At 51.2% G+C, this 26376-nt stretch overlaps 2 protein-coding genes and 1 long non-coding RNA gene across 5 annotated transcripts in view; 2 read left to right on the forward strand and 1 right to left on the reverse strand.

Annotated features, from left to right (window-relative positions):
• The window catches only part of Tmem120b (transmembrane protein 120B), a 41774-nt gene extending 31466 nt beyond the window's left edge, over positions 1-10308 (forward strand). Inside the window, exons 7-12 of one of the 2 annotated variants that reach the window (XR_002385020.2) lie at positions 4341-4406; positions 4816-4877; positions 5450-5542; positions 5966-6030; positions 6471-6580; positions 6978-7056. Coding sequence is in view for 1 of the 2 variants with exons in the window: in XM_021233342.2 (XP_021089001.1) it covers positions 4341-4406; positions 4816-4877; positions 5450-5542; positions 5966-6030; positions 6512-6580; positions 6978-7091 (469 nt within the window). In the remaining variant the exon portion in view is untranslated. Of the gene's footprint in view, positions 1-4340; positions 4407-4815; positions 4878-5449; positions 5543-5965; positions 6031-6470; positions 6581-6977 lie in introns of both variants that reach the window. The other variant, XM_021233342.2, reaches the window with a different exon arrangement.
• On the reverse strand, positions 3856-24629 carry Rhof (ras homolog family member F, filopodia associated). 2 transcript variants are annotated; one of them, XM_021233343.2, is made up of 5 exons: positions 24204-24629; positions 23868-23955; positions 10966-11075; positions 10750-10884; positions 3856-4737 (listed from the first exon to the last, which is right to left on the reverse strand). In XM_021233343.2, exons 1-5 carry the CDS (start codon positions 24339-24341, stop codon positions 4678-4680), a joined length of 531 nt encoding a protein of 176 aa, XP_021089002.1. In that variant the 5' UTR covers positions 24342-24629; the 3' UTR covers positions 3856-4677. The 2 variants fall into 2 exon arrangements, with proteins under 2 accessions (XP_021089002.1, XP_005080694.1); XM_005080637.4 differs by lacking the exon at positions 3856-4737 and adding an exon at positions 8477-9956 and having other exon boundaries at positions 24204-24501.
• Positions 24630-24778: 149 nt separating this feature from the next.
• LOC110342848 lies at positions 24779-26239 on the forward strand. Its single transcript, XR_002385021.2, has 2 exons — positions 24779-24999; positions 25195-26239. It is a non-coding gene; the product is annotated as an uncharacterized LOC110342848 (long non-coding RNA).
• Positions 26240-26376: the final 137 nt, after the last annotated feature.

Genomic DNA, 26376 nt, shown 5'->3' on the forward strand with positions numbered 1-26376 from the left:
GAGATCTGCCTGCCTCTGCCTCCCGAGTGCTGGGATAAAAGGCATGTGCCATTACTACCTGGTGTGTCTTAAATTTTTTGCATTTATTATTTTATTATGTGCATATGTCGGCATCCATGTCCAACTATGTATGTCTTAATATTTTAAGTTGTTTATTGTCTCTGTGTATGTGGGTGTGCATATACAATTGTGTGCATCTTAATTTTTATTTTTTTATTTTTTATTTTATATGCATCGGTGTTTTGCCATGGGTGTCAGATCCCCTGAAACTGGAATTACAGACAGTTGTGAGCTGCCATGTGGGTGCCGGGAATTGAACCCCAGTCCTCTGGAAGAGCAGCCAGTGCTCTTAACCACTGAGCCATCTCTCTCCAGCCCCGCATCTTAATTTTTTTTAACATTTATTGTCTGTGAGTGTGTGGGGATACCTGTGCCACCTCGTGCACGTAGAAGACTTAGTGCAGCCTGTAGGAGTTCTGGGGATTGAATTCAGGTTGTCAGGCTTGGCAGCAAGTGCCCCTGCCACTGAGCCACCCCATCCTGGTCCCTCTCTCGCCCCTTAAGCCTCACAGGGCTTGTGCAGGGCTGGTGGCACCCAGTAAATACCCCTAAGTCTTGCTGAGATTAATGCAATCTGAGCTCTTCAGTGAGGAGAGGTCTTTGGGGATACCTAGGTGTCCTGGGACAGCAGACCTGACCACATAGGCTTCCTGGAGACTTGCCACCCAGGATGGGCACCATGCAGCAGCACATCTCCTCATTCCTGTTTTGTACCTGGGAGCAGAACTAGAACAACAGAAAGGAAGTCGGGGAGAGCAGGTCTGGGGTGGTGGGGTGGGGACTGCTCTACTTTGGTATGGAGCCCTCCTGGGTGAGTCCAATGCCTCCCACCGCTGATGTCACTGGTTAGCTCAATAAAGAAGTCTGCTTTCCCTTGGATTTTACAAATGTTGGAAACCCATCTAACAGACCAAATCTGAAGGGCTCTTGCTGTTCTTTAACTGGAAAGTTCGAGGAGGCACGAAGGGCTCCAGCAGCCCCACTGGCTACTTCCCCTCTTCACTCCCCACAGTCCAGGCTGGCTTCTCATCTCATCTACAGCCTCAGAGTGGAAGCCAGTGGGAGCCCTGAGACTGACTTGTGATTGGCTAGGCTTGAGTCACTTGCTGACTGCTGAGCCAATCACTGTGGCTGTAGACCCCAGAGGGCCGGCTCTGAGCTAGGTGTCCAGATTTATTCCCCGTCTCCATTCAAATCCCTGCCTGGGTGAGGTGCTGCCCCATAAGGAAGCAGAGGCCTGGGACCCAGAAAGACTGAAGACTGGCAGATGGCAAAAGGCCTTTTCTTCTGGACCAGAGTGACTAAGGAATCAGCAGTCGTGTTGGTTTATTCCAAGGAGCCAGCCATGATCCCTGGCTTCTGCTGGCTCTTTTAGGGGCTATACTTAGAACAGATGTATCCAGAATGTAACAGGCAGAGAGAGAGAGAGCCTGCGATGCAGAAGTCATCCCACCAGCTATTCTGAAAATCCAAAGCGTACCGCCAGAAGCTACCTGATGCCGAACAGTGAGTGCCTGGTGCACCTCTCTTCTGCATGGAACCTGCAGGGAGAAGCAGTGAGCTCTCCCCTGCACAGTGCCCAGAGACTAGTACACTCTGTCCCCACATTCTAGATGCAAGTGTACCTGCTCCTCCTGGAGCCCCCAAGCTCCCTGCAATCTCCATTCCTATAGCAAACAGGTCCAAGTGTAATAGGAGTGAGACCAAGGTCTAAAATCAATGGTAGTGATGGTAGCACAGCTCTGTGAGAAGACTAAAACCCACTGAATTGTATAGCATCTGGATTCTATTACAGTGAAAACTGTTACATAAACACATAGGCACAGAACCGGCCTAGAGCCTTGGGGTATGCAGACGATGACGGAGGTTGCTCATGAGCTGGGGAAGAAGGTGGATTTCTAGTTTCACCCGATGTCACCGAGCTGTGTCTATTGGTGGCATCTGTCAGAGCTGGGCTTGGGACACAGCGAGCTGTGAAATTAAAAGCTGCTGCTCAGTCAGGCTTGCTGCCCAGGGTCTGTATCAAGCCCGAACTGCTCCCACACCGGGGGAGCCTTGCAGAGAGTAGGACAAAGGAGCCTGGGGGTGGCCAAGATCTGAGGGCTGTGGCATGGCCTTGCAAAGCTCTGGGGAGGTTGCAGTGAGACCTCGTGGTTAAGACCTGAATACTGTCTTTGCTATTAGGAAATTGGAGCCAGGGTCTTTTAGATGCTGAAAGGTTTTTAGAGACAGGGTTTCTCTGTGTAGCCTTGGCTGTCCTGGAACTATAGACCAGGCTGGCCTGGAACTCACACAGATCCAACTGTCTCTGCCTCCTGAGTGCTGGGATCATGGGCATGCACCACCACCGCCTGGCTTTTGTAATTTTTAATTGCGTAGGCATATGTGTGTGCATGTGGGTATGAGCACATGAGTGCAGGTGCCTGTGGAGCCTGTACTGGCTGGCTTTGTGTCAGCTTGACACAAGCTAGAGTCATCAGAGAGGAAGGAGCCTCAGCTGATGAGACGTTTCCATGAGATTCCGCTGTAAGGCATTTTCTCAATAAGTGATCAATGTGGGAGGGCCCAGCCCATTGTGGGTGGGGCCAGCCCTGGGCTGGTGGTCCTGGGTTCTACGAGAAAGGAGACTGAGCAAGCCATGAGGAGCAAGCCAGTAAGAAGCATCCTCCACGGCCTCTGCATCAGCTCCTGCCTCCAGGCTCCTGCCCTGTTTGAGTTCCTGTCCTGACTTCCTTTAGTGATGAGCTGTGCTGTAGAAGTGTAAGCCAAATGAACTCTTTCCTCCCAACTTGCTTCATGGTTGGTGTTTTGTTGCAGCAATAGAAACCCTTACTAAGACAGAGACCAAAGCTGGTAGATCCCCTGGAGCTTGAGATGCAGGTGGCTGTGAGACACCTAACGTGGATGCTGGAAACTGCACTCAGGTCCCTCAGACGAGCAGCAGGTGCTCTTAACCACTGAGCCATCTCTCCAGCTGCTCTCTCTTTAGATTTGAGATAAGCTCTCAATATGTTGTCCAGGCTGGCTTTGAATGCAAGATCCTCCTGTAGCAACCCTCTGTGTATTGGGATTATAGGTCTGTGTCACCAGGCCTGGCTTCAGGCTACTTCTCTCAATAGCCATAGCTCCTGGATGTTTCTTCATTCGTGTTGTTACCTGGTTTCCATAGAGGTGACAACATAGAGCCGTGTCAGCTACACTCAATAGACCCTGCTTCCCATTACAAAAAAGGCCCTCGCATCCCCAACGGCCGGCAGATCCGCATGGTCCCCTCTACTCATTATATAGACCAGGCTGGTCTTGAACTCCTCACAAGTGATCTGCCTTTCTCTGCCTCCTGAGAAAAATGAAAACCAGATTTCTATCCCTACTGAGGTTGCGGAACTGTTTTTTTTAGGCAGTGTAGTCAGCACAGGCCTTTGTGTGGAAGTGACATTGTGTCTGAAACTCAACTTGGGACCCCAGAGCATAGCAAGGAAGAAACTAGAAGCCTAAAGGACAGCATGTAAAAAGATCTGTATCTGTCTGTGGGGCGGCCACAAGAAACCACACATTGGGCATCTTAACCAACAGACATTTCTTCCCTGTGGCTCTAGGGGCTGGAAGTCCAGGATCCGGGAGTCATCAGTGCTGGCTTGCAGATGGCTACCTTCCCATCCTGTGTTCTGTATGGCCTTCCCTCTGTGCTCTGGTCTTCCTGGTCCTCTCTTTTTTTTTTTTTTTTTTTTTTTTTTCCCCGAGACAGGGTTTCTCTGTGGCTTTGGAGGCTGTCCTGGAACTTGCTTGGTAGTCCAGGCTGGTCTTGAACTCACAGAGATCCGCCTGCCTCTGCCTCCCGAGTGCTGGGATTAAAGGCGTGCGCCACCAACGCCCGGCTCCTGGTCCTTCTCTTACAGAGACACTAGGTCAAAGATAGTCAATGAAGGCTTCACCCTTGTGTCCTCTTAGCCTCAGTTACCTCTCCAGATGCAGTCACGTTGGGAGGCTCCAGCATAGGAATCCGCACACATAATTCAATCTTCATAGGTCCTAGGTATCATTAGACTTGGCTTATCTCAGTGCTGGGTAAGGATGTGTTCTCTAGGTCACAGAACAGGTCCCTGGGCTAATCTGCAAGTAGTTTGTTTTGACCCCCACCTCTGCAGGAAGAGATGAGGTGTGGTTTGAGCCCACTTCTCATTCCAGCTGCAGGGCAGCCCGTGCTCCGAGGCTAGGAAGCAGAAGGACCTCTGCATTTCTCTCCCCATCTGAACTCGTTTCTTTCTCTTGTTCTCACCAAGAATCAAAGGCTGGTGGGTGTCTCACCATTACGTCTCCACGTTCCTGTCTGGAGTGATGCTGACTTGGTGAGTCCTCCCTCACTGGCCCCTTTGACCGTCGCCCCCATCCTCTTTTGGGGCCAGAACTGGGCCTGGTACATGAGGAGGAAAGCAAGTGAACTGAAAACTGGGTTAGAGGCCCAGCTGCCGGGGTCCTGCCAAGACAGCTGGGAGCTTTCTGGGGACGATTTCACAGTTTCTGTTGGCTGGGCAGAGGTGACGGGGAGTAGCACGAGGAATCAGAGTGATCATGAGGTCTCTTCATTCTAGAAAGGGTGATGGGTGTGACCTGGTCGGCTCAAGGGCGAAGGACAGGAATCTGGGACTTTGTTTTACCTTTGGAATGTTGTCTTCCTTTCTGTGGGAATGAAAACAAGGAGTATGAATGGATGTCTGGTTTTACAGCTTGTCCCACCTTTGTGGTTTTTTTTTCCAGGCCTAATGGACTAATTTATCAGAAGTTTCGGAATCAGTTTTTAGCGTTCTCCATTTTTCAGAGTGAGTGCTCAAGCCCAGCTTTGGGGGAGGGACCTGGGGATTTTACTGAGGAGGAGGTCCCCAGCAGATATCCACCCTGACATGTGGAGGGGAGGGAGAGGGTCCTGGATAGATATCTGGACCATCCATCTCCCACCCCAACACGGTCTTGGGGTGCAGGATAGGGCCAGTCTCTCTGAACATGCTTCATCCCTTACAGTACGGACAGCTCAGGCATGCAATGACCCATCAAAGCACCAACCAGATATAGAAGCCTTTGGAATTTTCCTAGGCTTGCAGTAGGCACTCAGTAAATGCTTTTTGGAATGCGAGCTATGTGAGATTTTCTGGGAGCAACATTGAGATGCACAGAAGTAGCTCCATGCCGAGGGAGACACGGATGCTAAAATGAGGTAGTGACATAGGAATATAGCTGTGGTGACTTACTAAAATAAAAAAGTAGGTCACCAGGGTGGTCTCTCTGCCCTTCTGCTCAGCCCACCCACTGACTTGCGTTTGATAAGGACCTTGGATTTGGGGGAGAGGCCTTGAGTATGTTTTCCTTGAGCACGGGCACTGTGCTCCCCCTACAGGCTGTGTTCAGTTCCTACAGTACTATTACCAGAGGGGCTGTCTCTACAGACTTCGAGCCCTGGGGGAGAGGAACCACCTGGACCTCACCGTGGGTGAGTAACTGGGCAACAGGCAGAGTTGGGAAGACTGGCACCTCCCTGGATAGAGGCCCATCATCAGAAGGGCACAGGACTTCCAGGCCTCAAAACTGGGGCTGCCATTCTTTACCCCACCTGCTGTTCATAATTCATTGGGGATCCTGTCTCAGCCCAGTGTGGCATCAGTAGGATGCCAGGGCGCCGCTCACTGCTGGGCCTCAGCCTTACCCTCGGAAACACCTGTATTTCTTGTCTCAACTTTATAATATACGGAGTGTTGGGCCGGGTGTGGTGGGACATATCTGAAGTCCAGCTACTTGGGAGACTGACACGGGAGGATCACTTGAGCCTCGAAGTTTGAGGTCAGCCTGGGTGACAGAGAGACCCTGCTGTTTTCTAAGTAGTCAGACACACTTAACCTCTTAATTCTTCCCACAGAAGGGTTCCAGTCTTGGATGTGGCGGGGCCTCACCTTCCTCCTGCCTTTCCTTTTCTGTGGCCATGTGAGTCCCTCTGTTTGTGGGTACCCCCTGACAGGAAGATCTTTGGGGGCTCCCCTCCCTCACAAGGTATCTGTCCCCAGGTGTCTGGGCCAAGATACCCGCCCATAAGAATATCACCCCCACCTAGCTCCCCGTTGTGATATAGTTACTGTGTGAGCCTCAGAGCTCCCTGGGGGGCTAACCCACTGCTTGTGGCCATAGTGCAGGATAGGGCCAGTCTCTCTGAAGGAGAAGTGGAAAGCCTCAGGTAGCCCCCCTCTTCCATCCCTATTTCCTCAGGATCTAGGGACACTATAGACACAAGGGAAAGCTTGCCCTTGAGACTTGCTGTCTCCGAGACACGTGTGGTTCCATGGGCTGGGGCTGTCAGTGTCTTGGGGAGTTGGTCTTGGATGCTGGGGGTTTGGTCCATCTCCCTGGCTTTCCACATGGATCTGCAGGGAAACTGATGGGTGAGTGGTGCCTGTCTCCCTGTCTCCAGTTCTGGCAGCTCTACAATGCCGTCACGTTGTTTGAGCTCTCCAGCCACGAGGAATGCAAAGAATGGCAGGTACCATGCCTACGTCTGTCTGTCGTCTGTCTGTCTGTCGTCTGTCTGTCTGTCTGTAGGGAGTGGGAGGCTTGAGGAGGGCTGGACTGCCTTGGGGAGGAGTCTTTCAATGCCTTGGTTCTGGTTTCTGTGTCCGGAGTTCTCTGCTGCTGGGGTCTGAGAGGAAGTAGGAAGGAATTCAAGAGGTCAGGGGGTCCCTCCGTGTCGTGAACAAAGGAGGGTTACCCCACCTGACCCTGGGGACTCGACAGTATTCACCTACTTGCACGCTTTCCTGGCCACTCGTGTGGCTTTGCTAAGGGTCTGGGGTTGAGGTTAGAGACTGGTTCTCCCACAGGGGAATTGACTCGAGCTTCTCCTTCCTCCCCTGCCCCGGGCATTGCTCCGGATGGACTAGGTATTCGTGCTGGCCCTCACCTTCCTCATCCTCTTCCTTGGCAACTTCCTGACCACACTCAAAGTCGTGCACGCCAAACTCCAGAAGAACGGGAACAAGACAAAGCAGCCATGAGCCTCCGCACCCTTGTGCCTGGGGTCTTGGGACTTAAGACTGCTGGGGATTCCAGTCAGCACCCTGGCTGCTGGTCGCTGGTAGCCATGGGCGGCAGCACCTCAGGGTCCAGCAGCATCACTGGGAACAGGGCCAAGGCCCTGGTCCCTGGCCAGACATGAGGAATGTGAAGGCCACCTGTGCGCACAGTATTAACCTGCCCGAGCTCCCTATTTATAACGTATTTAATGCTGGGTCTTACCCGCTTCCCCGGACTCTGAGGCCTCCCCTGCAGCCCTGGGTAATGGCAGTGGCCTATCTGTGTCTGTCTTCCAGGGAGGGGCAAAAAGCCTCAGGGAACCCCTCTCTTCCTTCTCTTATTGTTTGAACCCCTCACTGGGATTTGGATGTGCCTCTCTGGGGTTGGCTTTAGCTGACCTGCTATTTACCGTGTCCCAGGCACGGGGTGGAATGAAACTTTCAGCATCCTGTGGAGCCCCCTCCCCTGGGCCACCACCTCTGTGTAAGCGCCCCATAGCCCCCACCCTCTGTGGTGAGGGAGTATTTAAGTTCTCAGAGATCCTGCCTGTCTTGTGTCTTGCTTTGTGTTTCCTGCATCGCCTGCCCGCTGACCTAGGGGAGAGAGGAACAGCCTACTCAGGACCTAGAGGAGCCCTGAGGTGGTGGGGTTTTAAGGATGAGCTCCACCAGAGGGCGCCCCGTGGGCTCTTGGGGGTTTCTCACTGCTGCCCTTGAGCCTTCCTTCACAAACGTGCTGTTGAGTCCTTGACATAGGACCTAGACCCGGCGTGACTGGAACTTAAAGCCGTTTGGAGGTCACTCATTCCCTGCCTCTCCTTCCACAGAGGGTCTTATATGTGTGGGAAGGGCTGTGCGGCCCCGTGAGGTCCAGGCAGCAAGGGTGAAGGCGCAAACAGGTTCCTTTAAACGTTCTGTCCCTTCCCGCCCATGGGCCTCAGCTGCCTGCTCTACCGGGCCTCACAGCTGGCGTCCTCAGACATGCTTCATTTGGTCCTCACAAGAGTTTCAAATTCTTTAGTTGTGTGATAAAAAACGAGGTCTCGCCTCTCCCACCCTGAGATTCCGTAAGAATCCAGATTTCTGTTTACCTTACCAAAATGGAAAGGCCTGGCAAGATTCCCAAAGGTCAGGATCTGGCACCTGCTCCTGCTAGCCACAACCCGCCCCTCCCCCGCCCCACCCCACCCCACTTCCGTCCTTGGATCGCCCGGCCTGTCCTCTGCAGGTACCTATGATTGGCCAGGTTAGGAGTCAGCAAACTTTTCCCATTAAAGCCCAGATGATGAGTAGTTTAGGCTTTGCGGGCTAGTCCTGTGGTAACTTCAGCCTGCAGGTGTGGAGCAAAAACTGCCATTGCATAATTGTGGCGGTTGAATAAAACTTTATTTACAAAAACAGGCAGTGGCCACATGTAGCCCACAGGCTGTGTTTTGTTGACCTCTGCCCTACACCATAATTTTATTCACAAGGCCTTTGAATCTGAGAAAACAAGTAGTCCTTGGTTGGCTCTGCAGGGGACCACAGGCCCTGGGGCACTTGGGGGAAGGGGATCTGAAGTCTCTCCTTGGCAACCTGACTTTAGGGGCTGAGTCCAGGTACTGGGAAGGTTGGGCCAGCCAAGGTCATGGTTTCTTCTTGGGAGATGCTGACTTCCTCTTGGGGGCACTAAAACCACCTGGGACCCTTGGCTTGAGAAGTTCTGAAATGTAGACTCTAGACCTTCCGGAAGGAAATGTCAGAACTCAAGAATCTTGCTGTCGTAGACACTGGTGGTCAGCAGGCCAGTTCTGGAAAATTGTCCAGTGTGGCCAGGGATGACCATGTCAGTTCCGGAAGGAGGCAGGGATAGTCCATTCCTGAGCCCCACACTCTGGTAGGAGCAAGAGACTGAATCGGGTAGAAGATGAGAGCTTGACTACTCCAATGACCCGATCCTGGCCATTTACAGATGGGGAATGGTCTGGGCAGAGAGCCCATTTCCCTGAGGCCCCTGACAGGAGTCCCCAGTGGAAGTCTACTGGGGGTTTGGAGGTGGGACCTGAAGCAGGGATTGGGTGGGAGGCTTGGCTGGCCTGAGTATATTTTGACCTTTTGAGATGTTCTTAGGCCTCTGAACATCTGTCTCAGGCTAAGACAAAAGTCTTCAGTGTGGTACCAATCGAGCAGCTAGCTGGTGCCAGCCCCATGTCCGGCTTGATGCCTGGGTTCTCCTGATAGGCTGTGGCCCCGGGTTCCTGAGGGGGAAGAAGGAAGAGGCTGGAGGATGTAGCCAAGCCTATCTCAGGAGCTCAGGGAGACAGTGACAGAGGAACAGTGGGCTTGGAACTCTTGTAAACAGCATTGCAGATCAACATTTGCCCATGTTCTCAGTGTCTTTAAGTTTCAAGCATGAATTGGGTTTGGAAAGGGAAATGCATGACTGGGGCAAGAAGGAGCTGTGACAAGGGCCCTCCTGTGGCCTGGGAACATGTGCCAATCCCAGGGCAGAGGGACATTGGTGGGTCTGACACCATCATTCACCACTGAACTAGAGCGTGAACCCAAAAGGTTGGAGAATGCTCCAAGGGGCTAGCCCCAGATGCCAGGCACTGGAAGGCTCTGATGGGGCAGAGTCCCAGGAGTGGCCTAGGCCTGGGTCCCTGGCCATGACAGTTCCACTCAGGGCTGTCTGCCCCGGGGTCACAGCAGCAGGCAGATCCTGTGTTTTTTCTGCCTCTGTGCTTTCTTCAGGGCACTGAGGGCCACTTTGGCAGCTTCCCTGAAGACATCTTCCACATTCTCCCGAAACTTGGCAGAACATTCCAGATAAAGTGCAGCTCGCATCTGTTCACAAGCAGTCATGCCCTGGGAGGGGGAGGGGGCAGTATTAATTAGATGAGGGCCTGGTGCCTCCTGACACCCCCTTGGAGTCCTTGGAGTTTGGGCTAGCTTTGGAGGCTCCCCAGAACTGGAAAACTAACTTTGGTGGAGACCAAAGTCTCTGTTAGAGCAGTAGCCAGTTTGGCGTTTGCATAGCTGGATGGAAGAAACCCCTTGCTGGCCCCACCTGTCCTCTCCCTAGCTTTCAGCAGAGGGGGCTGAATTCTGTCTGAGAGCTGGGGCTGGTTACATCTCAGGCTTCTCTGTTCATTGTCAGTTCCAAACTCAATGACTGAGTTTACTGGTGAAGTGAAATAATAAAAAAATCTTGGTTTTACACTATTAGTGCCTATTCCTTTTTATTTGAGACAAGGCCTCACTATGTAGCTCTGGCTGGCCTTGAGCTCGCAGAGATCCGCCTGCCTCTGCTTCCTGAGTACTGGGGTAAAACATGTGCATCATTGTGTGCAGCCTATTGATTTTCGTTTAGGTTTTTCAAGACAGGGTTTCTTTGTGTAGCCTTGGCCATCCTGGAACTTGCTCTGCAGACTGGGCTGGTGTCAAATTCAAATCCACCTGCGTCTGCCTCCCGAGTGCTGGGATTAAAGGTGTGTGCCTTATTATTATTATTATTATTATTATTACTAAGTATTACTATCATCTGATGACTTAAGTGCCTGCTAAGGCACTCCGGTTGAGAAGACCGAGGTGTAGGTGGTGTCTGGCTATGGCTGTTCAGGGGTGGTGGACATGAGGGGTAGCTGGGACCATGGCCCACCTGTGTGTAGGTGATGGGCTCCAGCTGGGCCGCCCGGAGCTTCCGCAGCTGCTCCTTGTCCTTCCTCAGGTCTGTCTTGCAGCCGATGAGAACCATGGGGGTCCCTCGGCAGAAATGAGTGACTTCAGGGAACCACTGAGGAGGAAGAAAGCAGGACATCAGGGCAAAGGCCACCCTGGAGCTGACCCCTACTCCTGGAGGCAGGCAGGACTTTACCTTGATGAGGACGTTATCGTAGCTGGTGGGGTTCATGACATCGTAGCAGATGAGAACGAGGTGCGTGTTCTGGTAGGACAGAGGCCGCAGCCGATCGTAGTCTTCCTGCCCTGAAATACCAGAGGGGGATCAGAGACATGAATCCCTGTCTACCTGGGGCCCCTGTCTGGGCTTTGATGGGGGATGACCTCAGGACCCAATGTCCTCACTTATAAAATGGACGGACAGGGAAAGAGGGGATAGATTATTTGCCATCAAATCCACGCAGTGCTCAGCTGGACTGGTAATAGAAATGTAAACTGAAGCCACTCTGCCAAGGATGGGTATGCTCCCCTGCCTGCCAAGCCAGAGACTCAGATCTGGGGTCTTTGCCATTCAGATATCTCCAAGGCCCAGAAGAATGTGCTGACTCCAGCCGCCTTGGTTTTGGGGTACTGCCTGGATTCCTCCTGTCCATTCTTGCAGATGCTAATAAGGTAGGAATAGGCACATTTATCACCATATCTCATGGGGCAATTAGCTCCCATTGTACCTGGGGACTTGTGACAGTCCCAGACACAGCCCTCCACAGGCCCAGTCCAATCAGAACCTAGAAACTGGGCCTGAGTGTGGCTCATTCTGCTTTTGTAAAATTTGAATGTAATTCAATTTGTACATTTTTCCTTTTTTTGAGACAGGGTTTCTCTGTATTGTTTTGGAGGCTGTCCTAGAACTCACTCTGTAGTCCAGGCTGGCCTCGAACTCACAGAGATCCGCCTGCCTCTGCCTCCCGAGTGCTGGGATTAAAGGCGTGCGCCACCAACACCCGGCTGTTTGTTTTGACATGTTTTTTTTTTTTTTTTTTTTTTTTTGGATTTTTGAGACAGGGTTTCTCCATGCAGCCCTAGCTGTCCTGTAACTTCCTCTGTAGACCAGGCTGGCCTCGAACTCACAGAGATCCGCCTGCCTCTGCCTCTCAAGTGCTGGGATTAAAGGCATGCGCCACCAACACCCGGCTGTTTGTTTTGACATAGTTTTTTTTTTTTTTTTTTTTTTTGGATTTTTGAGACAGGGTTTCTCTGTATTGTTTTGGAGGCTGTCCTGTAACTTCCTCTGTAGCCCAGGCTGGCCTCGAACTCACAGACCTGCCTGCCCCTGCTTTGTGAGTGTTGGAATTAAAGGAGTACACCACCACCTAGCTTGGCATAGGTTCTTACTGTGCAGTCCTGGCTAGCCTGGAACTTGCTATGTAGGCCAAGCTAGCCTCAAACACATAACTATCTGTGTGCCTCTACTGGGCATACCATCATGGCTAGCCACAGGAAACTTACTTTGTCAACAGTTTTAAACTTCCAGAGAGACTGCACTGGCGAACACAGAACCCTTCTGAGCCTCATTGGGAGTTTGTGTTTGGCTCACCTGCTCCGTCTTCTGCAGTCACCACACACGGTAACTGCAGACATGCTACCCCCATTGCTCCCCTAGCAGAGTGCCTCAGAACAGCCGTCCCTTGCTTGTCATGGTACGGGCACCAAGCCCAGCACGCTACTCTGACCTGTCCTTGATTCCTTCTGAATTCAGATCTCACCCACCTCATCAGAAAGGGTGTTTTCTTTTTCCTAGTCCAGGAACCGGTTGGGATTCCCTGCCCCCTTGAGTCACCTCCCACAGTGAGGGGGGAATACTTTTAGGACTCATCAGTGACCCTCAGCCTCCTCTGTATAAACATGATATCCATCTACTACAAGGAACATGGAGGTCCCCATCCAGCCCCGTCCCTGCACTCCAGTGGGGATAAACACACTCTTGGCCTCCCATTGGTAACAGGGCACAGGTCCCCTCTCTCCTTCCTGGTCCCACGTCCTCATCCAGCTCCACCTAAGCACAGTCCTAGAGTCATGGGCACCAGAGACAGGTAAGACACAAGTTCAAACCTCAGCTGTGTCCCTCATTTGCTGTGTGACTTAAATAAGTCACCTGTGGAACCTGAGTCTCCACCTGGAACATCAATGTCTCTTCATTTTTCTTTTCATTTTTAAAATTGTTTGAGAATTTTTATTATGCTTTTCGTTGGGTATGGTGATTTTTAAATTTAATTATATTTTGATCATATTCTTCAGCTCCCTCTTCCAACTCACAACTTTAAGTCCTTTCTCAACAAACAAACAAAAATTCAATACAAAACCAAGAAAACAAAACCCCACACCCCCCCCCAATAAAGCAAACTAGCCAAATAAAAGCACACGCAAAAACCTGATGGAGTCCATTATGTATTAGTCAACTACTCCTGAACATGAGGCCTGTCCTGTAGTGGTTGATACACCACAGCGTCACTCTACTGGAGAAAACTCACTCTCCCTCTCCCAGCAAGAATAAGTGATAGTTCAGTTGTTAACCTTTACCCTAGTGGTTAGGTTTTCATTCATTCTCTTTGTTTTTGCACTCAGAAGGCAGAGGCAGGAGGACCAGTTCCAAGCCAGCCTGGTCTACAGAGTGAGTTCCAGGACAGGCTCCAAAGCTACAGAGAAAACCTGTTTTGAAAAAGCAAAACAAACAAAAAAAAGCACTTGCTACTCTTCCAGAGGACCTAGGTTCTGGTCCCAGCACCACATGGTGGCTCACAACCATCCAGTTTCAGGAGATCTGAAATCCTATTCTAATATCTAGGGGGCACCGGACACACCTGAGATGCACATAAATCTAAATGTTTTAGACGAACTTATTTTGGGAGCTGGAGAGATGGTTCTGTGGTTCAGAGCGCTGGCTGCAAGGCCCCAGGTTAAAGCCTCAGCATCTTCACACGGACTTATTTCGTGGGTATGAGTATCTTCTCTAAATACAGGTTTGTGCACCATGCATGTGGTGCCATTGGAGCCCAGAAGAGGGTATCAGATCCCCTGGGACTAGAGTTACAGATGGCTGTGAGCTGTCATGTGGGTGATGGGAATAGAACTCAGGTCCTCTGGAAGAGCAGCCAAAGCTCTCATTCACTGAGCCATCTCTCCAGTCCCTATCTTTGTTTTGTTATTTATCTATCTGTCTGTCTGTCTGTCTGTCTGTCTGTCTATCTATCTAGATTGGTTTTTCAAGACAGGGTTTCTCTGGCTTTGGAGGCTGTCCTGGAACTAGCTCTTGTAGACCAGGATGGTCTTGAACTCAGAGATCTGCCTGCCTCTGCCTCCCGAGTGCTGGGATTAAAGGCGTGCATCACCACTGCCCGGCTGGTTTTTTTGTTTGTCTTTGTTTTTGGTTTTTGGTTTTTCGCAACAGGGTTTCTCTGTATTGTTTTGGACTCTGTCCTGGAACTCGCTCGATAGACCAGGCTGGTCAAACTCACAGAGATCCGCCTGCCTCTGCCTCCCCAGTGCTGGGATTAAAGGTGTGTGCCACCAATGCCCGGCTTTGTTTTGTTATTTTTAAAGACAGTCTCACTATGTAAGAGTTGGCTGGCCTCAAACTGAAGAGATTCTCCCCCCTTCTACCCACCAAGTGCTGGGATTAAAGGCCACCAGGTCAGACTTGACTTCTTAAAAAAAAAAGTGTGTATGTGGGCTTGGCTTGATTTTTTGAGACAGGGTTTCTTTGTGTAACAGCCCTGGAGGTCCTGGCACTTGCTCTGTAGACCAGGCTGGTCTCAAACTCACAGAGATCCACCTGCCTCTGCCTCTTGAATGCTGGGATTAAAGGCGTGTGCCACCACCTCCCATTTTTTTTTTTGAGACGGGGTTTCACGGTAGCCCAAGATAGTCCTGAACTCCTGACCCACCTGCCCCCAACTTCCAAGTCTTGCTGATATTATAGGCAGAATCCAGCCCATCCATTCTGGACATGGAAAAGTAATAAGACCAGCCTGTGGGCTGCCACTAACCAATATCCCTCTAATGTAGCAGAGTATGCACCAGCCATAGTAATGACAGCTAGGCCAGGGAAAATATCCATGCTGTCCCAGTCCCATCAAAATGGGAGAAAGGAAGCAGGGCGTTGGTGGCACACACCTTTAATCCCAGCACTTGGGAGGCAGAGGCAGGCGGATCTCTTGAATTTGAGGCCAGCCTGGTCTACAAAGAGAGTTCCAGGACAGCCTCCAAAGCCACAGAGAAACCCTGTCTTGAAACACTCCCCCCCAAAAAAAACATGGGAGAAAGGGGTGCTTGACTTCAGCCTCCCTCCCCACTATGACACCCTTTGTGGGACATCGGGCACTGGCTCAGGATGTTAACCGAGGCATTCTTCTCTCTAAGCCTCTATCAGTGTCTTTCTAAACCTGTGTATGCAACAGGGCAGCTTCCAGCCCTATGTGACGATTTGAATGTCAACTGATTAACAAGAAAAAAATGAGTTCCATGCTTGCACTAGCTACATTTCAAGTGACTAATTGCCACGCCAGGCTGGCGGCTGTCACTGCAGAGCCCTGTGCACAGCTTGGCTCTGTCTATTGCTTGCTACTGACCCTGGCCCCATGCCATCCTTTTCAAACTACCAATGGTTTCTTCTTTTTTCCTCCCCTGACATCATCTCATTATACAGTCATAGCTGTCCTGGATCTAACCATGTAGACTAGACTGGCCTTGAACTCACAGAGATGTGCCTGCCTCTGCCTCTTAAGTGCTGGGATTAAAGGTGTGCGCCACCATCACAGGGCTCTAGGGCAACTTTCGAAAGAAAGCATTTAATTGAGGGCTGGCTTACAGTTTCAGAGGCTTAGTTCATTATCATCATGGTGGGAAGCACAGGCAGGCATGGTGCTAGAGAAATAGCTAAGATCTCACATCTGATCTGCAAGTTGCATGCAGAGCCTGTCTAGGGCTTTTGAAACCTCAAAGCCCACTCCCAGTGACACACCTCTTCCAACAAGGCCATACCACCTAATTCTTTTCAAACAGTTCCACTAACTGGGTACCAAGCATTTAAACATATAAGCTATGGGGGCCATTTTCATTCATACCATCACAATGGGTATGAATGTTTTGCCTGCGTGTATGCATGTGCATCGTGTGTTCCTGGGGTGTACATCCAATCACCTGGAACTAGAATTACAGATGGCTGCAAGCCGTCATGTGGGTACTAATAAATACCTACACTGGGTCCTCTGCAAAGCAAGTGCTCTAGACTGCTGAGCCAGTTCTCCAACCCCAGTGTATTTTCTTGTTTTATTTATTTTTTATTTTATGTGTATGTATGTGTGTTATACCATGGTTTTTTTTTTTTGCATGTATGTTTGTGCAGCATGTCATGCAGTGCTCACAGAGTCTAGGAGAAGGCATCAGATCCCCTGGAATCAGAGTTACAGACAATTGTGAGCTACCATGTGGGTGATGGGAACTGAACTTGGGTCCTGTACAAGAGTAACAGTGGTTCAGTGGTTAAGAGCACTTGCTGCTCTTTTTTTTGGGGGGTGTTTCGAGACAGGGCTTCTACAGAGCCCTAACTGCCCTGGGACTAGCTCTGCAGACCAGGCAGGCCTCAAATTCCTAGAGATCCATCTGCCTCTGCCTACCAAGTGCTGGGATTAACCACAGCCACCACTGCCCTTGCTGCTCTTATAGTGGACCTGGGTTCAGTTCCCAGTTCATCACTGCCTGTAACTCCAACTCCTGGAGGTCCAGTGCATTCTTCTGGATTCTAGAGGCACTTGTACTCACATGCACATACCCACATACAAATACATACACGCACATATACACATACATACTAAACTTTAAAGAAAAAAGAACTTGTAGAGAGCCCAAGTTCTGTGTCCAGTACTCACATGACTCAGTCATCTGTAACTCTAGATGTAGAGAATCTGACTCCTTCTGACACCCTCAGGCACGGGGCCACACATACATGTGTAAATACATACAGGCAGATAATACTCAGACATAAAAATAATTCTTAAAAAATAGATGCTACCAGGTGGTGGTGGCACACACCTTTAATCCTAGTACTCGGGTGGATCTCTGTGAGTTCAAGGCCAGCCTAGTCTACAGAGCGAGTTCCAGGACAGCCTCCAAATCAATACAGAGAAACCCTGTCTCTAAAAACCAAAAACAAAACAAATACAAAAACAAAACAAAAAAAAAGAGTTCCACCCTGTCTTGAAACTTCCCCCAAAATGCCCTTAATTACAACCCAATATGATATGAAAAGGAAAGTGTAAATACAGTCAACCTAGTATCTTTGGATCCTATTTCCACAGACGAAACTTACACTAGAAACATTCAGAAAGACCTGCCGGGGACAGTGTACACCTTCAATCCCAGCACCCGGGAGGCAGAGACAGCATGGTCTACAGAGAAAGTTTCAGGACAGCTAGGAATGTTATATAGAGAAACCTTGTCTGGGAGGGGGGGGGAGGAGGGGGTGGAACATTCTGAAACACTGTATCTGTACTGAACAAACTTGTTATGTTTCCCTAAACAACACAGGCAGCAACTCTTTATATGGCACTGGTACTGTATCATCATAACCGGGGGTAACTGAACAGGATATGTGAGTGCCATTCCATGGTGTACCATTGTCTATAAGGATCTTGAATTTGAGCCTCTACTGATTTTACTCTCCATGGGGGCATGGATGGGGTTCTTGGAACCCATCCTTTGTGAGCACTGAGTGACAACTGCACTCAGATTTCACACACAGGGACTCAGTTTCATAGATGAGAAGCAACTTGCCTAAAGCCACTGAGTCAGGAGCCAACCCCAAACTTTCTAAATGGAATTAATACAAAGTAACAGCTTTCGTTTTGTATTGTGCCAAGACAGGCTCTGGGCCTCTAAGATGTAGGTGCGGTTAGGGTGGTATGCATATGTCTGATATAACACTCATTCTCTTTTAAAAATTTGTCTAGAGGGTTCCACCAACAGTTACAAAATGAGGTCCAGGTATTTTGCTTTCTCTGCATGCCAGCTCCTCTGATAGCTCTCCCTGCTCTTGTTTTTGTTTTTCCCAGGCAGGGTTTTTCTGTGGCTTTGGAGGCTGTCCTGGAACTCACTCTGTAGACCAGGCTGGTCTCGAACTCACAGAGATCCGACTGTCTCTGCCTCCGGAGTGCTGGGATTAAAGGCGTGTGCCACCACCAACCGGCGCCCTCCCTGTTCTTAGCATGTCTTGCAAGTGTGTCCCTCAGCTTGTGTCAGACAGCTTTCTTAGGCGCAGACCTGTTTACTGTCTAGCCTGTAGGCAGGGCACACTGTGAGGGCAGAGACTGACCGTCTCTGTCCTTGTGAATTCATGGCCCCCAGGAGACATCCAGGAATACTAGCCAACTGTTGGCTTGTGGTGGTTCAAGTGGTAGCAGAGATGAGGGCCAAGATGTGCCTGTCTGAGCAACTACAACCCAACTATTACATTAAAGAGAGCCATCTGGGCAGAAGTGAGGGGTGGAGACAGGTTGCCGTGTGTTGGAGGAAGAGGAACCACAGTGGGTTTAGAGTGTTCACACACACTGCCATTGTTCCCTCTTCCAGAAGGTTCTCTAATTAGGTTGCAGCTAGCTGGTTCTCTCTCTGTCTATGTATCTGTCATTATCTTTGGGTCTATCTATACAGAAATGTCACCTCCAGGAAACCTTTCTCAAACACCCCACCCAGAAGCAATGGCCTCTTGGTGTCCATCTGTCCAATAACAAAGGTTTCTTTTTTTTGCCCTCTTCTTTTGCTTTAAGATACATCTTACTACCTGATGTCACATTACTTTTATGACTTGTGTCTCCTCCCCAAGTAGGGGGCCACTGCAGGCCTTGGAAGCCAGGTGAGGACAATAAAAACTGCATGAGGAAAGGGAGCCAGCCCAGGGCTGTGCCCACACCCTTTGGTGCCTACACAGCCCTTTGGTGGTGTCTGCAGATCACTTCCTGATCCACGCTACTCCAAGCAGCACCCAGGAGGTAAGCTAGCCAGGAAAGTTCTTGTTAAGAGCCCAGGTAGCTGAGGGGAGCACCCCTGTCAAGGTCACAGTTGGGCAGTGCCAGACATCTTAGTCCCCACTGCCAAGGTCAGCTGCCTGCCCAGCTACTCTAAAAGAACTCAATGTCCCCACAAAGGCTTTTTTAAAACTTAATTTGGGCTGGGTGTTGGTGGCGCACGCCTTTAACCCCAGCACTCAGCAGGCAGGCAGGAGGATCTCTGTGAGTTCGAGACCAGCCTGGTCTACTGAGCGAGTTCCAGGACAGGCTCCAAAACACCAACGCCTGGCTTCATCTGACACTTTTGCAGACATACATGCAGGCAAAACATGAATGCACACAAAATAAAAATAAATTATTTTAAAAAAATTGTGCATCAGTGAATAGGTCTGTGCACTTGAGAATATGTGGGTGCCCACGGAGTCCAGAAGAGGGTGTCAGACCTCCTAAAGCTGGACTTCCAGGCAGTTGGGAGCCACCTAACATGGGTACTAGTTACCTACCTTTTCCAGCCAGAGAAACCAAAATACAGACAGGTGAAATGACTTATCCCACACAGCTAACCGTAATCAGTCAACGATAAAGGGTATTCAGGTGCTCTTCGTTCAGCCCACCTCAGAGGGCAGGGCAAGAGCTTCACTCTGTTCAACTGGGAGGGGTAATCTTGGTTGTCAACTTGTGGCATCTGGAAATCGGGAACCTCAGTTGACAATTGCCTCCATCAAATTGTCCTGTGAGTATGTCTTTTTTTTTCTTCTTCAAGACAGGGTTTCTCTGTATTGTTTTGGAGGCTGTGCTGGAACTCGCTCTGTAGACCAAGCTGGCCTCGAACTCACGGAGATCTGCCTGCCTCTGCCTCCCGAGTGCTGGGATTAGAGTCGTGTGCTACCACATTATCTTGATTGCCCATTGGTAGAGAATGGCTAAACCCACTGTGGATGCTGCTACCACAGAGCAGGTAGTCCTGGGCTATATAAAAAAGACAGCTGAGCAAGCCAGTAAAGAACATTCCTCCATTGTGTCTGCTTTGGTTCCCGCCTCCAGGTTGTCTTGATTTCCTATATTGGCTTCCTTGAAATGATAGACCACAGCCTGTAAATAAAAGAAGCCCCTTCTGTCTCCAAAGTTGCTTCTGTACAGCAACAGAACACTAAATTAGGACAACACCCCAGCAAGTTTGACAGGAAAATTGTGGCATACACAGATGTCTCAAGAAAAAAAGGGGGCCTTTGTGGGGGGATGGGGACCATCTTAGATCCCATTTCCTCCTCAGGCTTGATTCTGCCCGGCCTGACTTCTTAGGATTCAGTGTGGGCCTTTCATAAACACAAGGAATTTGAACTGGGCAGTGGGTGGTGGCACACACCTTTAATCCCAGCACTTGGGAGGCAGAGGCAGGAGGATCTCTGAGCTCAAGGCCAGCCTGGTCTACAGAGCGAGTTCCAGAACAGCCAGGGGTACACAGAGAAACCCTGTCTCGAAAAACACAAAACAAGAAACAAACAAGACAAGGAGTTTAGGTGCTGCTGCCCCATCTCCCTAGAGGCTGGGTACTGGGCATCCTGTCTGGACTGAATGCCATGACTTGGACACAGTCTGGAGCCTAGAGCCTTCCTTCCTAAGTCTTCATCTTTGAGAGGGGTGACCAGTTCTGCCCTGATTTGGGAAACAAAAGGAACTTGGGGCTGGGCAGAGGTGTGACCTCTGCTATTGTGGTTACTGCTGAAACAGAAACTTCCAAGGTAGGTTAATGACCTGGGTGCAATTCCAACCCCTGAATCTCTGAACCCCTTAAAGGGGTCTCCCACCCACTACGTTGGTCTGTTACTCTATTTTGCCTATGAAGATGCCAAGTCACCTGCCCATAATCTCCTTAAGCAAGCCCTTGGTTCTAATGAGGGATGGGGCTGCGGGCCAGAGCTCCTCTGACGTCCCGCCAATTTTTCTGCAGACAGCAGTTTGTGGGGCAGGTGGAAACGAAGCTGACACCCTGTGGATTGGGGCTTTCCCTTGCAGGGTTCCTGAGTCCTAGAGCTGTGTTGAAGAGTAGCTTGTCATCTGGACACAGTGCTCCCCAAATTTGCTGGAGGTATTGGTCAAAAAAAGGGGTGTTGGAGGCATGAGAAGGGGAAACTGCTGAAGGAGGAACCCAGTTTTACTAGCTTTGCTAGGGCCCCTCTGCCCCCTCCCCTCCCTAGGGACAGGAAGAGACAGGGAAGTCCCGTTCTGACATGCAACCATGGTACCTGACTTGGCTTGCTTTAAGCCTGAAGTGGTCCCAGTTACAGGGCTGTAAAGCCCCTCTTGTCCTGACCCCTTAGCAGCTGCTTCCCCCCATTTCCTATTCTCTCTCACCCCCCCCCCATGCCTCTGTGTCTCTGTAAGACTAGATGAGACTCTGTGGGTGGTGTCTAAACTCCCCCACTGCCACCATGACACCACCCGTCTGCCGAGGAACCTTCTGGCCTCACCACAGCTTCCTGTCTGAAGATGTCGGGGTTCAGGGGAGGCTGCTAGAGCTGTGGGTGCTAGGGCCCCACCACCTCTACCTCTTGAGCACCGGGTGCTGTGTAGAGGGCTGAGGTATCTCTGCTTCCGCAGGACAGAAGCAAGTAGCCAGACAGGCCTTACATGTGGGCCCCGTGGGCACAGACATAGCAGTGCCCATGGCTGTCATTCCATTTGGGATTTGTTAAAAATGGAACTTTCTGGGGTCATTCCTGTCCCACAACTCTGATCATTACTGACTGGGAAGGTAGGCCCCTTTCCCCAGTTCTAGAGCTTTCTATGGCATTTACTAAACTCGTTTCTAACTCAGTCATTGTCCTCACCCCCTTAGCCTCCACTTTTCTTCAGTCTAGACAGTTACTGCCATCATTTTCCCCACATTATCCCAAGGCTCAGCCACAGGTAGAGCTGACTCATCTCCCTGATAATGAATTCATTTACTCCACAGTCACGGCTAGAGCCTCCTCCTGACAAACACCATGCACACATATGACCCAGCCTCATAAGTACACTGCTCACCGGCCAGGGAATTTCCTCCAGCCAGTAGGACTTCCCCAGTCACTCTTGAGTGACAGATGACATGCTACTTCTTCAACACACTTCTAGGACTTAGGAATCCTGTCTTAGAAAAAGGAACAGCGAGTAGACACTCCTTGAGAGGGCATCTAGGTTCTCTACCCCCTACACAAGGAGCTGGGGCCAGAGCAATGTGTGGTACTGCATACAGCTCAGGCCACTAGGAAGGAGGGTGGAGAACTGGAGGGTGCCATGGGCTACTTAGAGTGTTTGAGGCAAGCCAGAGAGACAGAGGTGCTGTCTCGAACAGACAGACAAACTCAGACTGGGGACTGGGGACTGCAGCTCAGTGGTAGAGCGTAGTAAGCACACACACAAGACAAGTCTAAAGAACCGAATGTGCTGAGCTGCCCAAGAGCCAGCCCGTGCCGAATGCTGTGTAGACGAATTTGGTTATTTTGACTATTTTAGCTCTGATAAAAGATGAAGAAAATGAGGTTCAGATGCCCCCAATGGCACAACTGGGTGGAATCAAGTCAGGTCTTGGTCTGACTCCAGGCAGGTAGCAGAACATTACAGACAAGATCGCCACATGGCATTATCATCACAACCTTCCGGTGACAGCCCCTGGGAACCCTCTATCCCTCTGCAGCCCCTGGGAACAAACGTCCTTCTACCAGAAGAAGCATTCAGAACCCTCATGACTTCAGGCATCTCCTCTTTCCCAGAAAATGTCCAAAATGATCCCTGCTCTGGTCTGATGGGGGGGACGCGGTCCTGAACAGGAACTTTGGGATGTGACAGGAAAGACTGATGGCCGAGGAGGAAAAAAAAGAGACTTCCTGGCCTCTCCTGGAGCTGTGGGGAGGCGTGCAATACTTGCGCTCAAGCAGTACTTCCCCCAAAGTGTGGCCAATGGTCCTGCCCCTCCCTGGCTCCTGGAGCAGAGGCATGTGAAAGTAAGTTTTCCGAGACAGACTTTTACTGCTCTCGGGGCCACACCTCAGAATTCCTTTCTCACACACCTGGGGTTGGAGGAGAGGGTGGGCGGGAGCCTCCGTGGGCCACTCAGAGGGGTCAGGAGTTTCTTCAGTAGAACCTGCCCATTCCAGGAATGAGGTAGAGGTCTGGGGTGGGGATAGCCCCCTCCTTGTCTTCTCCAGGGAATGGTGAGGAGGGGAGAATGCCTGGATTTGGGCTCCATTTAAGACCAGTGACTTTACCTCACATACACAGGGATGGACTGGCAGGGAAGGGGCACTCAGTGACGTGGCTCCAGTCACTAGACACTGAGTCACCAAGCTGGGTGAGGCTCCACCTGGTCCAACCTTTACCCTGCAAATGCTCATGACACCCCAAAGGGAATCCCAGTGTTTGGACTATGAGCAGAAGTCCCCCCCTTAAGGGCTGGCAAGCAGTAGATAGAACCTTGTTGTGATCCATTTCCTAGACTTTAGGTTCTTTTCCAAAGCTGTCTGTTTCTTCACCGAAAAACCAAAACACAGAATGGACTGTAGCCCCAGGATCCCAGAAGTCAGGGACACAGGAGGTCCATTCACAGAACCTTGGGGGCTCAACACAGAAGTGACAGCCACAGAACCCTGGAGTCACAGCTGTGATCTAGAGTTTGCTAACCTAAAACTATAATAGGGCTCAGCAGCACAGGCCATTGGAACCCAAGCCCCAGGGGACTCAAATCAAAGACCACGGTTAAGTAAGGAATTCTGTAACCTTGGGAGGTAGAAGTACAGCCCACGTTTTCTAGAACCACAGGAGAGGAACAAGGCTGGAGAACAGAACATAGTGCTGGGGGTTGGGGGGTGGCTCAGAGTTCACATCTATCACCACCATTTAAAGCTGAGATGGCAGAGGTCCTTTTGGCTTACAGGGCCTCCTAGCCAGCACCCTGCAAAGACCTTCTGGCATGATAAGGCGTCAGGAAGGGAATGCCCCCAACAAGGCAGGGGAAACCCTTGGGATGACCACGGGGACCTTTGGGCTCTGGTGCACTCACCAGCCGTGTCGTAGAGGTTCAGGGTCACTTCCTTGTTGCCCACTGCCACACTAGCCGTGTACTTCTCAAACACCGATGGGGCATAGTGCTACGAGAGAAGGTTGATCTTTTAGGAGGTACACAGGAGGCCCAGAGGCCCAGACAGATCCCTCCCCCACAACTGTCTAACACCTTCGCTCCATCCAGCTCAGACCTGGCAAACTACTGAGCTCAGGGATTCTCGCATCCAGGATTGCACGGTCCTGACTTTGAGCCTGGGTCCAGGCTGGAGGGCATCCCTTGTTCCCTGAGGTCCCAAGCCCATCCTCACCCCTCCTGCCACCTACCGGGCCTCACCTCGGGAAAGGAGCCTTGGCAGTACACCATGAGCAGCGACGTCTTGCCGCAGCCGCCGTCACCCACGATCACTATCTTCAGCTCCTTCCTTGCCGAGCTGGGGGCGGCGGCAGGGGCCGGAGCACCTGGGGCGTCCATAGCCCAGAGCCCGCAGCGCTGGATGCTGCGCTCTGGCCAGAGCCCAGTTGAGCGACAGGGTGGGGGCGGGGCTGTAGGGCGGGGCCACGAGGCTCCGCCCTCGGGCAGCTGGCACCACCTCTGCCAGGCAGCCTCCCGGGTTCACCTCCTTGCCTCAATTATCTTATGCTACGGTCCCGGCCCTGGGTGTTTGTCTCTCAGTCCCCGGGGAAATGACAAAAACCGAGGAACCGGATGCAGAACCGCAAGCGCAGCGCATCCCATCACCATGCGTCCCTGCACCCCCTTAGCTCGCCGGATTCGTGGTTTCTGCCTCTTCACACCGACAGCCCTTATTGGCAGGCTCCGCCTTCTGGCGAGGACCCTTTGATTGGTCGGCTCCACCCACAGCGACTCGATTGGCCGGCTGTACCCGGCACCCGGGTTCGCATCCAGCCCTTGCCGTTAGTCGGCCAGAGAGGCCTGTTTTCCCACAGGTTGTTGCCATGGTCGTCCCCGAGAAGACGCCAGACCACGGATCGTGTGTCCACATAGTCTGGGACAAGTCCTTGTCAGTGTGCGACTGTAGGAATTCTGCTCCCTCCCCACTCGGTCTGTTGACCCACACCGTGGAGTCGTGGCGCCCCCTGCGGGAGAACACCTTCTGCACTGGCTTCAGGTAAACAGCCTGCTTCCAGAGTTGACGCGGAATACGTAGACAGTATTGAGCAGGGCTCAGAGGGGCGAACCCAAGCATGACACTGTTGCGACTGTGACAGGTCGTCGCCTGTGGCCCTTCCGTAAGCTTCGGAAACCGATAATCCCCATCTCCACTAAGAAGTGTTCTGGTGTCCTCTGGCTCTATGTCTTTCAGCTAAGGAATTCCACTCCCATCACCATCCAAACAGCTCATGGCTGAAGAGCTTAATGCAAACAAGTACTAACGATACAGGTGGCTGATGTCATGTGACCCATCCTTTTCCTGTTACTATGAGCTGAGGGTCCCTGCAGCCTGCCAGAGATAGGCGGACCCGGGTGCATGAACATACCTACAAGTTCTCGGCAAACACCCAGGAAAGTTCACCTTGAGGAGTAAACTACCAACGCAGGGGGGGGGGGTCATTTCTTCTTGTCTCCCCGCCCCTCCCCTTTCCTCCAGGAGGCGCAAGGCAAAGCCATACCACCGGAGGGCAGCAGCGACCGCGCATGGAAACTCAAAAGACACAGGGACTGGGGGAGTGGAAACCTGGACCAACCTCCAGTTTTTGGGCAGAAACCCCTTCTTGTCGCTGGATCAAGGGCCCCTTAGACAAACGTTCAGCAACTCGTTCATTCCTTTTTTGCAATTTGTTTATTTAGAAGCAACTGTGTTCCTGCCTGTGAGGAAAGCAGTGTGGTGGAGCTCCCAGCACCAATGTGATCAATTTTGAGATTACAGCTGAGGGACCAGAAGCTGTTTGCTGTACTGGGTACAGCTGGGCAGAGGGTTAGCCAATGGAAGCTGGAAGGGGTGCCCAATGTGGGCAAACATACTGCAGCTGGAAAACCCTCTTCAGGTTTTCAGGGGTGAGGAGACAGGCCCAAGTGGTTGTCAAGGCAACAGGCTAAATCAGGGACTGCTGGTTGTAGAGGGAGAAGGGCTACAAAGAGACCCAACTACAGTGAGTCCTGTCAAAGCCAGGCAACGGAGGAGGGGCTGGGGCTACACCCTAGTGGCCCTTTGAGGGACAGCATGCCAGAGGATATAGAGCAGGCTACTCCAGCGTGGGGAAGAAACTGCACAAAGAGGGGGAGGTTAGAGCGAGCGGGGACCCACTTACCTCTGCAGGGATTCCAGGCTTCTTCGGGCTTGGTCCGGGGCCCAGGAGGCTGGCAGGTTTCATGTGCCAGGGGAAAACTCACAAGAAAAAAAAAATTGTTCTACTACATAGAGCCAAGAGAGTGCTCCTGACTTTCCCCAAATCCCCCAGAACCGTGCCTGCTGCACTCTCCATCCTTGGTGACAGAGCAAGTCTGCAGGAAGCTGCAGGGACAAAGTGACCAAAAGCCAGTAATT

This window comes from Mesocricetus auratus, unplaced genomic scaffold (genome assembly GCF_017639785.1).
Source record: "Mesocricetus auratus isolate SY011 unplaced genomic scaffold, BCM_Maur_2.0 Super-Scaffold_100025, whole genome shotgun sequence".
In the NCBI taxonomy this organism is placed as follows: domain Eukaryota; kingdom Metazoa; phylum Chordata; class Mammalia; order Rodentia; family Cricetidae; genus Mesocricetus; species Mesocricetus auratus.

Bases quoted from the DNA above. Each gene is read 5' to 3' on its own strand.
- Rhof (XM_005080637.4), bottom strand. From the start codon at position 24,341: ATGGACGCCCCAGGTGCTCCGGCCCCTGCCGCCGCCCCCAGCTCGGCA. The intron at 23,956-24,203 runs GTGAGGCCCGGT...CTTCTCTCGTAG, and splicing joins GCCAAGGCTCCTTTCCCGAG to CACTATGCCCCATCGGTGTT. The intron at 11,076-23,867 runs GTGAGTGCACCA...CTGGTATTTCAG, and splicing joins GAACCTCTACGACACGGCTG to GGCAGGAAGACTACGATCGG.